Source organism: Drosophila hydei, unplaced genomic scaffold (genome assembly GCF_003285905.1).
Source record: "Drosophila hydei strain 15085-1641.00,03,60 unplaced genomic scaffold, DhydRS2 tig00000172-arrow-pilon, whole genome shotgun sequence".
NCBI lineage: Eukaryota > Metazoa > Arthropoda > Insecta > Diptera > Drosophilidae > Drosophila > Drosophila hydei.
Genome location: NW_022045682.1, coordinates 3,143,973 through 3,154,434, shown reverse-complemented (window position 1 = coordinate 3,154,434; position 10,462 = coordinate 3,143,973). Strand labels below are relative to the sequence as shown.

The window sequence follows — 10,462 nt, the reverse complement described above, 5'->3', positions numbered from 1 at the left end:
GATCAAAAATACTAACATTAACCCTTAAGCATATATGTTATTTATGATTTTGCTATTGAAAATATATTAAATACATATATTAAATACAAAATGCTTAGCTCGTTCATTATCAAAAGATATCGTACACCAATTTACAGCGTTTGAAATGTACGATTATTCTATTAACATTAAGCGTGTTAACATTTTCATCGTTTCTGTACTCCGCGTTGCCAGACTCGTTAAGAGACCAGAAAACTTTCAAAACAAAACGCGTCTTATCGATTTATTGCCTATCGCATTTTCGGCACATCATGCGGCGAATGGAAAACATAAAACGTAAATAAACAAGAAATTTGAATTTTTAACAAATTTATAACATATTTTAACCAATTGATTGAAGATCGCACACGTGGACCACGTTTTCTATGGGATGCGGCACCTACGAGATTGTTTTTGAAGCTGTGGCTGAAAAACATAGAGGATTTGCGAGGTCAGCGAGTTAAAACGCACATTCATCGAGAAATGGCGGATGAAATGTGGAAATATGGGCCGACTCATACAGAAATCAAAGCCAAAATAGATAATATGACCAAAAAATATAGGTAGTGAAGGTGTGAAGAGTAAAGTATGAACAATAAACGAACTTATTCCCTTCTTTCTTGCAGAATAGAAATGACAAAATATCGAAATACGGGTGAACCTTCTAGATGGGAATATTTCAGTGAAGTGAAGGAGATTTTAAAGGAATCTAAATTGGTTAATTTAAGCCTATGCATGGCTGACAAATTTGGTATAACAATTTATATATCTAAACAAAACTACGTAATTCTAATCAATTTCATTGCAGACTTTTCACCTTTGGAGAATTCGGATAGCAGCGACTCAGGTGAGCCACACGAGAACCTCTTTAATCCATCTGCGATGGAGCACTACGAAAGGGATCCTACAAAAAGTCCAGATTCAACAGCCTCCATCAAAAGCGATTCAGCTTATTCAGCAGAAAACTTTCAGCCGACAATATTAAATAATAAGTCGAATAGATCGTCAAAAATATTACAAATAGAGGAAGCCCAGCTAGCCATACAGCGCGAAAAACTGAAAGTTTTAAAAAGCATTGCAGACGATTTATCAGCTATACATAGAGGCTTCCTCAAAGCATATAAACTAAAGTGATCGCCATTTAATTTGTTATTTTGACGGTGTACTTGCCATGGTTTCTTTTAGCATTAGCTTTTAATTATTATATGTAGGTGACAGCGTACCAAATCGTAGACTAATAAATTTGTTATCTCGTAAATAAAATTGAAAACCCCTAAATCAAATGAAAGCAAATTGGCAACGCTTCAAAGAAAAAAAAAACACGACTTAGTGCAACGATAGTTTTAACGATGTATGCCGAAATAAGTTTACCTGTGTGGCAGCGCTTGGAAAAGTGTGGAACGCGCTTTAAATAACGACTACGTTCGGCCGCGCGCAATTTTTTGATCGTAAAATGTGTTGAAAGTTTATAGAATATTAGTTTTCCGTAGTTTCGGTTGTAATCTAAACTCATGTTCGGTGTAATTATGGCATCGAAAACTGGGCAGGTCAGCTCTTCACTGGCTGCTGATAATTCAAGCAAATATAGGTTAAATTGCTGCTCATTAAAAAATGCCAAACGCGATTTAAAAACCACCATTTCATGATTTTTTTTGTTGAATTATAAATAAAAGTGTAAATAGTGAAATTATAAGTGATATTAAGTGATTGTATTAGTGCTATTACTGCAGCATGTGCTAGTACATTGGCAGTTGGGTTCAGACAGGTATTTCGCTTTTGGCATCTATATAATTCGTGTCAAACGCAGTTGCTTAAGTTCTTAAGTGTTTTATGAAAACTTGAACAATTCCTTGCATTAGTCCCCAATACAAGCTACAGCAAAGTGTAGCTCCAGCTTTAACATTCAGCATCTCATATCAAATGTTTGGCTGCTTCTTGAAATCTATATTTCTTTGCCGACCCACATTTAACTGTTCTTTTTGGTATTTTTTAGTTTATAACTGTTCTGGTATTTTGTCTGGTTTTTTTTTATTAATTTACATTCCATCCATTCCTTTACTTTTGCTGTCGCGGGGGCTTTTGCTTAAACGTAAACAACTTTTAAAGGAGCTTTAACCAACGACCAGGGTGGTCTCATCGGGGAACTCGTGGGTGGGCACCTCCAGGTTCAATGGCGCTGGGCCCTTGCGGATGCGACCTGATGCATCATAATGGGAGCCATGGCAGGGGCAATAATAGCCACCAAAATCTCCGGCATTCGCAATTGGCACACAGCCCAAATGCGTGCAGACGCCAATGACAACCAGCCACTGAGGCTTGACCACACGTTGCTGCAAGCAAATACAAATATACATATTAATAAATATACGATATATGAGAATTGGTTATATAGTCACATCGTCTGTCTCGGGATCACGCAGCTGGGAAGTGGGAACGCCCCTCTCCGTTTCGATCTCTGCTGGGGTGCGATGACGGATGAACAGAGGCTTGCCGCGCCACTTGAACGTCACCGACTTGCCTTCCGCTATGTCTGCTAACTTAATCTCAATCTTAGCCATGGCCAAGACATCAGCCGAAGCGCTCATCGAGCCAACAAAAGCATTTACCATGCCCTTGGCCGCATAGACGCCGCCAACGGCTCCGGCACCCACCAACAGATAGGAGAAGGCTTTGCGCTCCTCGGCGGTTTCGTTGCGACGACGCGTATCCTTCACGGAATCACGACGGTAGGCCGTGAAATCAGGCACCTGCAAATCACTGTGGGCCTGACGTGTGGCTGTAAGGGAAATTTGATTAAAATGTGATGCAGCATAACCACCATAGCGGGAACATATTGTGTTCCTTTTACACTCTTGTACGCCCAATCAGCTGTTCGCTGACAAGGTTATGTTGAAATTACGTAAGGAAATTGGCAAGTTTTGCCATTTAGACATAACAAACTTTGCAAAAATCATTTGTTGCTAAAATATAAGCTTGTGCTGCACACACTTTTGGATTTTAGCTAATTTCACATTATATAACTGGCTGCTTCTCGATCTCACTTCACTGCCTTACTCGGTGTTGCTTACCAACGGCTACTCCGGTGGCCCGCAGGCTGTTAGACAGCGCCTGTGCGCTAGCGCGCACATAGGCACAGGACACGGCTTTCATCATCTTGCGTATTGGGTTTTTGTTATTTCTCTATTTGTTTTTGTATCGAAAATCTCGTTGACGAGACCAACGTCGTCCGCTTGCTTTGCTGTTGCTGTGAAAACCAGTGTGACCGCAGCCTGTAAATGTGAGAATGCCAACAATTTTATGACAACATAATTTAAATGTCAAAAAAATACCTATCCTTTTCTGTTTGAAATTTACTTAAAAAATAAGCAATATATATTTGACTTAACATAAAAATTTTGGTCGAAATGTGTGTGTTTATGTATTTTTAGTCTTATAAAATTAACAACGTTAACGCATTTATGCGCTACGTTACGCCAGTTGCGTTACGTGCAAGCTTATTACGTAGGAAAGTGATGTTGGCTGCGCGCAAAGTTCGACTCACGTGAAGTTGGATGCATGCGCATATTGATCGGCGTAATTAATATGAGCGCGAAGTTTAAATTGTAAATTTTGATAAGAATAAATTAAGACTTTTTATATATTTTTAAATATATATATATTTCATTATTATTATGAACATATTTTATTATTATTATGACTTGATATGATTTGATATTACTTGCTGCTTTTATAAAGAAGCAAGATAGCGCAAGTCGTTTTTTTATATATTTTCCCTAATGAAAACGCATGCCAGTTTTCCAGGCTAATCAGTCAGCCTCCCTGCTCCCCACCCGCTGAGTGGCTGCTCATCAAGGTGAGCAACCCCTTTAATAAGACCGTGCCCCCTCTTAAATTACTTAACTGCAACAATTTAGCTTTCATCAAATAGGAAAAGGGTTTTCCTTAGGAAAAACCGGTTTGTGCACCCCCAAAAAATCCACCACCAAAGTTTTTCCGATTGCATTTTTGCCGTTCACAGCCTCATGATGTCATTTGCTGAAAATTCCCAATTTTGATGTACACTGAAAAAAAACCAACGCTTTATAAGAAAATTCCATTCAACTTAATTAATAAGCGCTACTTGGAAATATAAGGAATGAAAAACTATAAAAGAAAATATTTGCAAATTGTTTTGTTCTGCGCTGATCTCATCGCCCAAAAACAATAAAACATAAAGTCCATAAAAAAATGCATAAAAAAGAGCAGAAAATGCGCATAAAAATGGGCAATGGCTGAATTATTCTCCAAAACTTTAAAGCAAGAAGCCTCAAAAACAAAAATAAAGCTGTAAAAAAGCAGCTACGCACAGCCGGCAAATGTAATTCCTTTGGCGCCAGCCCTGTGATTATCGAAAGTAGTTCTTTTTGATGTCGAAAGTTTGCCAACTCCCCGCCCAACCCCACTCGATGGCCCCCTTCCAGCCGTCGCTAGGTGGCGCTGCGAAAGTGAAAGGCGAAAGCCGAAATGCGCCTGCTTCCTCCATGGAGCCAGCATTTTGGCCAGCAGGGCAATCTGCGCACATAAAGGCGCCTCTATGTACTTGCCACAACACTTACACACACACACACACGCATAGAAACACCCACACGTACATATATACACTCTATCACATTCACATAGAGCGACGCACAAAAAGTGCGTGAATTTTTGGGCAAAACAACAAATGCAAAAAGAAATTCTACTGCAGCTGCAACGAACTTGAAATACTCTCACTTATGCTTTGAACCAAATGCAAATAATTGCAAGAAAAAGATAAATAATTTAATCTAAATATATTTGGGCTCTGTTAATAAAGTAAAGTTAATAAATTAAATATAAACTAAAAAAATGATCAAAAAGTTTAAGTTTAGCTGAGATTAAAAACAAATTAAATTAAAGTAAAATATATTATATATTGATATTAAATTAAAATAGAATATATTTATAAAATATAAAATGCTTAAAAAATTAAGAAATTATGGATTTATTTGACAATATTAAATAATTAAGGCCAATAAATCAATGTAAATTACAAAAAAAAATTAAAATGTAAATTACAAAAACTTATACAAATTCAAATTGATCTCAAATAAAAAATTATTTTTTTGTGCATATATTAAATATTAAAATGATTAAATGTTATACAGAAATAAAATTTTTTATAATTTCGTGTTTCTGCTAATATTCTGCAGTTGAACATAATTGTCTTAAAAATTTCCAAAGATAAAAGTATTAACAATTAATTTATTTAAATTTTTAAAACTTTTGTGTTACGTGAAAAATTTACAAATTTCGAACATTTACATTTTAATAATTACTTTTTTTATAACATTAAAATATTTTAATTAGCTAAGATTTATGTCTTATTTTAATATACATAAAAGCTCGTATTTTCAGCTTAATATTAATTAAGCAAAGCATAGCCTCTCCGGTGAAGCTTAGCTAAGCCAACTACTGCTACTTCTTTCTCTTTCTTTCTGCTTCGTTCACTTGCATCTAATAGCCAACTAAAGCTCTTTCAGTTAGTGTATTGCAACATCACAGCTAAAACTATGCCGCGTAGGCGACGCAGCAGCAATAGCAACCAGAACCAGAACCAGAACCAAAAACCAACTTCCCCATCTCTGCTTTACCCAACACTAGCGCCCCACACAACGCCCAACGCCCACAGCCCACCGCCCCCCGCTGCTGGCGTTAACTGCGTTACACTTTTCAGCAACTTTTACATTGGGCGCCAACTACAACAACAACAGCAGCAGCAACAACAACAACAACAAAAACGAAATGTGAGCAACTGCTTTTGCCTCCTATTTTTCAACTGCTCGCCCACACACAAACTGAGCGCCAGGGGCTGCTTTTGCTGTTGTGTGTGTGTGTGTCTGTGTGTGTGTAGCGTGTGCAGCATTGCGGCTGCGGCTGTGGCAACAACAACATCAACAATGCCAACGACGACAGCAACATTGCCTGCTCGAGCCGCTTATCGCAACATCAGCCAAGCATAAAGCTCAATACGCACAACCACCCTGCAGCAGCAGCAGCAGCAGCAACAACAACAACAACAACAACTAGCATTGCCCCGCCTGCCCACCGCCCCCTTTGACGAAAGTTGAAAGTGGAAAATTGTGCGTGGCAGCCAAAAGTTTCGAAGCTGAGCCGAAGCTGAGCTAACTGCCTGATTGACTGACAGACTGACGGACTGACTGACTGACTGACTGACGGACTGAGGGACTGACAGTCAAGCAGCCACCTTAAGCCCCGCTGCAACCCCTCGGCACTACCTTGCGCCATGCAAAACCCATTTACTCCTTGGGCTTCGGCTTCTCTGAAAATTAAATGAATAAGCAGCTCGTTCTGTGCAACGCCAACACTGGGAGAGTGGTGGGCCGGCTAAAGGGGGTTAAGCTGTGGCCTGGGTCGGGCGGGGATGTGGCTTGTGGCATGTGCAGCCTTTAAGTTGGTCTGTGTCCCAGTCCCAGTCACAGTCCCAATCCCAGGAGCCGCTGCCAAATGTAGCACAGCTGGCAGTCATTTTTGTGCGCCTCACTGACGGTTTGCATTTAAAGTTATTATGCCACAGGCTAGGCTCTATATAATATATATATTTATATATATATATATATATATATATATGTGTGTGTGTGAGTGTGTACATGCTAAGGCTAAGCAGCTGCTGTTGGCCATATTTGGTCCAGCCAAGATTAGGTGACCATGACAATTGCTCAATTGTCAATTGTCAATGGGCAACGGGCAATGGATCAGTTCAATGGCTTCCCAGCAACAGCTGCCCACATCTTTGATTAACCTGTCTTAAAGAAGCTTGAACAGAAATTCTAGAAATGCAAAGCTAAATTTAAAATACAAAGAAAATTAAAAACAAATAGAAAGACTTTAAATTAAAAAAAAAAAACTTTAGTTGGGAGAGCTTGACTTGAAGATACCTTGACCAGCAGTATAGTCATAGCTCCACTCAGCTGCTCACCCTGCTCGATAACATATTTATTATATGATGTCTGCCACGCCTTCTGCTGCCTTTTATATAATCCATCATACTCAGACTTCCAATTTTCAGTGGGTTCAGAGTATTACGAATGATCAAATATTTCTCAGCCTTCAGATTCTGCGTTTGCGTTGATTATTTTCTATATCATGTGAATTAGAGTCGCTTTTTATACCTTATGATATATGATAGTCTTGTTAAAATGTGTATAACAGGCAGTAGGAGGCGTGGCACGTTATTAAAAGCCAAATCTCAGGCTTTATAGTCAAGTCGATGTAGCTCTGCCCGCCCAACTGTAGGAAGCTGTGCGAGCCAAAGACTTGAAATGTCCACACACAAGTCCGTAATTGCAAGCGTAGATCATGTTTGTTTCAAATAATCGATAACTTTTGCTGCTGCAGCTCAAGTTTATTTCAAATAATCGATAACTTTTAGTGTTGCAATGAAATCGATTAAGAACTTAATCTAACTTCAGCTATCAAATCATGTCTCTGCGTCTTCAGAGTGTTGAGATTTACAAATTGTGAATATTTTAAGCAGTTTGAGACAGAATTGAAACATTTTTCAGTCTAAAATTATTTTGAACTTAATTTGCCTAAGCTTATGTGGGCGTTTATATGTGTAACTGAACTTGTGTATTTAGCTTATGCTTAAGCTCAAAGCCTATGCTGAGTTTGTAACACAGATTGGCTGGCTGTGAGCGTATCTTATAGTCAGGCAGTCCCGATTAGTATTTGTTTAAACTTTTTTTTATAGAAATTGAATATTCTGAAAAAATGTTTTCTTTTTTATAAATAAACTTTGAAAAGTCTAATCAAAAGAAATTCAAAACAAAATTATTATTAAAACCAATTTTTAATTTGTTCAGGCTATAAAAATCGCATATAAAAACATTTTTGAAATAACTGTTTTTGAGTCAAAATCTGCATAGATCATTAAATGTAAAAAAAAATCTTTTTTTTTGGAAAATTATTTTTTTTCCATGTATTTACATTCAATTATACATTAAAATTTGGAATAAGTATTAAATTAAAATAAATTTCGAATCGGGTTGAAATTGGAAGAATGTTACGAGTCAGAACAGGAACATGTAGACAACACTATATCAAGAATAATAGAATCACGAACGATCTTGATAAATGTCATTGGAGCTTGGTAGATATTATAGTTCATCTGCCAGGAGACGCTCGCTGGCTGTGTCATTTTCCTTGGCATCCTGGCCATCCCAGGCCGAGTGGCTCGCTATTTGTGGGATGTCATCGCAATCGACTGCGGTTAGCTTGCCACGCCCCTTGGCAATGATGGCCAGATAATCGTCGAGGGCCTTTCTGCTGAAGGCGCCCCTGAAGAGGCCCATTTTCATTCGATTGCAATTGACCACAGCTAGAGCCGGATACTTGTGATTGACTCGCAGGCCATTCTCGAGGGGCAACTGACGCGCCGCCTCGCTCCAGACCCAGCCCCAGCGCTGCTTCTTGTACTTGGCGGCCACGCTGTGCAGTTCGATCAGCAAATTGTTCCTGCACTCGGCGTTGCATTCGGTCAACGGGGGCAGGAAGGCTAGCATGCACCAGTCCGCGTTGATGCACGCATTGTACAGCTTCTCCTTGCTGACTATCTCCACGATCTGGGAGGGCAGCCCGAGCGCCTGTTGCTGGCTGTTGGCCCAGTCTACGATTGCTTTTGCTGTGCGCTCGGCACCTTTATACTCCTTGGCATCAGCCGCATGCTCCGTCTTAGTAGGAATGTAGAATATCGTGGGATAGCCCACCACTTTGTACTCGGCTGCCAGTTCGCTGAAAGCGCTGGCATCGACTGCACCCACTTTGCATTTGGTCTTCAGCTCCTTGGCCACCTTGATCCATTCGGGCGCCAGGTTCTTGCAGTGTGGACACCAGGGCGTATAGAACGCCACCAGCCAAATGTCATCCGATTTGAGCACTTGCTTCTTGAAGTCTTCCGCCTGCAGCTCGATTACGTCGCTGTCAAAGCAAATGCTTTCCTCTTCAGGTGTTTCAACATTCTCGACGCGGCCAATGACGTTTTTGATCTGGTTCTTGACCACAGACAGCGCTGACTCGGCAATCGCATGCGCTGTGCGTGGCCCAATGTAATTGATCGGCTTCTTTTTATCGGCACCGAAAATTTTGATCACTGGAAAGCCGCGTACCTCATACGTTGTGCTTAGCTCGGCATTTCGCTCTCCATTGACCGCGCCCAGTTTGACGACGCCGTTCAGGGCCTTGGCCAACTTCTGGTACTCGGGCACCATGGCACGACAGTGACTGCACCAAGCTGCATAGAATTGTACAACCCAAATGGCGTCGTCTTGCAGCACGGTGCTCTCGAAGTCCGAACTGGTTAGCTCAACAACGCCATCTGACGGCGAGTAGAGGCCGCTCGACTGCCCAGCGACTAGCATGAAGACCATAAAAATACTGCACAAAGCGAGAACCGCAAGGACCCGAACACTCCACAATTTACTTAGCTTATTCATTTTCAGTTCGTATCTATACATACATATAAGTATATAAATGCACAATATATAAATATTTTATATATATATAGTAATTTGTGTTTTACAAAGAATAAATTTCAATTCTTACGCAAATGTTGAAATGAACTTGTTGAAATAAACTCTTGAATTGTCGATATGCCAATGATCTGCTTCTCGTTTGAATGCCGTAAATGTTCGACTGCTCGTCTATAGGCAACTACGATGTTTGTTGACTTTACACTTAGCTTCTTTTGAAAGCAAATGTAAATATCTAAGCGGCTTGACGCATTTTTTATAATTCTGATCAGAAAGTTAAAGCTTAGTCTACTAAAGATGTAGCAATTCGCTAGATAAGTTTTTATTTTGAAACATTGAACACGTTATTTAACATATATCTACGCTCTTTCGGGGCATGGCATATTGATAATACCAGATCTTGCTTATTTTTACAAAATGTTTGAATGAAATGTTTGAAACTAAATAATACAGTTAATCAAGATAAAAAGTAAGTACGCTACTTTTTATCTTTTTCTAAGTTTTCCTGTTTTTTAATTCTTCTGCTATTGATTTCAGATAAAGTCTCAATTCTTTCCGAAACCTGAAACATTTCTAATTAACAATATTTCTTCTAATACAACAAGACTTGTTAAATAAATTAATCGATCATCATATACAACAATCTCTGGCCATTAAGTAGGCCTCTATATAGCTTTTGCTTGTACCAAATGCACATAAAATACCTAAGGAAGCTCCTGTTAAGCAGCTACTCTTAAATCGATATATATCGATCACTAATAAACTTTAGCTTGAATTTACATGCACATCTATGTTTGCAATTAATGTATATTATACATACATATAATATTTTATATAAAATGAAAATATCAAAAATAAAAAAAAAAAAAACAAAATATAAATATTAAAAATATTTA

General features: G+C 38.9%; 3 protein-coding genes across 3 annotated transcripts; 1 reads left to right on the top strand and 2 right to left on the bottom strand.

The window, feature by feature from the left end:
- Positions 1–237: 237 nt before the first annotated feature.
- On the top strand, positions 238–1,309 carry LOC111595864. The gene is made up of 4 exons (XM_023309780.2): positions 238–315; positions 380–581; positions 645–769; positions 827–1,309. The coding sequence occupies exons 1-4, from the start codon at positions 291–293 to the stop codon at positions 1,150–1,152; spliced, it is 678 nt and encodes a 225-aa protein (XP_023165548.2). The 5' UTR covers positions 238–290; the 3' UTR covers positions 1,153–1,309.
- Positions 1,310–2,029: 720 nt separating this feature from the next.
- On the bottom strand, positions 2,030–3,290 carry LOC111595815 (cytochrome b-c1 complex subunit Rieske, mitochondrial). Its single transcript, XM_023309720.2, has 3 exons — positions 3,087–3,290; positions 2,415–2,794; positions 2,030–2,348 (listed from the first exon to the last, which is right to left on the bottom strand). The coding sequence occupies exons 1-3, from the start codon at positions 3,169–3,171 to the stop codon at positions 2,130–2,132; spliced, it is 684 nt and encodes a 227-aa protein (XP_023165488.1). The 5' UTR covers positions 3,172–3,290; the 3' UTR covers positions 2,030–2,129.
- A 4,771-nt stretch (positions 3,291–8,061) lies between these two features.
- On the bottom strand, positions 8,062–9,739 carry LOC111595825 (protein disulfide-isomerase A6 homolog). Its single transcript, XM_023309731.2, has 2 exons — positions 9,640–9,739; positions 8,062–9,543 (listed from the first exon to the last, which is right to left on the bottom strand). Exon 2 carries the CDS (start codon positions 9,528–9,530, stop codon positions 8,196–8,198), a length of 1,335 nt encoding a protein of 444 aa, XP_023165499.2. The 5' UTR covers positions 9,531–9,543; positions 9,640–9,739; the 3' UTR covers positions 8,062–8,195.
- Between the last annotated feature and the right edge of the window lie 723 nt (positions 9,740–10,462).

What these genes read in the sequence shown, in the direction of transcription:
- LOC111595864 (XM_023309780.2), top strand. Translation starts at nt 291, where the DNA reads ATGCGGCGAATGGAAAACATAAAAC. An exon ending in GCGAATGGAAAACATAAAAC is followed by an intron (nt 316 to 379) that starts GTAAATAAACAA and finishes AATTGATTGAAG; the next exon opens with ATCGCACACGTGGACCACGT. An exon ending in ATGCATGGCTGACAAATTTG is followed by an intron (nt 770 to 826) that starts GTATAACAATTT and finishes ATTTCATTGCAG; the next exon opens with ACTTTTCACCTTTGGAGAAT.
- LOC111595815 (XM_023309720.2), bottom strand. Translation starts at nt 3,171, where the DNA reads ATGATGAAAGCCGTGTCCTGTGCCTATGTGCGCGCTAGCGCACAGGCG. An exon ending in GGCCACCGGAGTAGCCGTTG is followed by an intron (nt 2,795 to 3,086) that starts GTAAGCAACACC and finishes TTTCCCTTACAG; the next exon opens with CCACACGTCAGGCCCACAGT. An exon ending in GTGATCCCGAGACAGACGAT is followed by an intron (nt 2,349 to 2,414) that starts GTGACTATATAA and finishes ATTTGCTTGCAG; the next exon opens with CAACGTGTGGTCAAGCCTCA.
- LOC111595825 (XM_023309731.2), bottom strand. Translation starts at nt 9,530, where the DNA reads ATGAATAAGCTAAGTAAATTGTGGAGTGTTCGGGTCCTTGCGGTTCTC.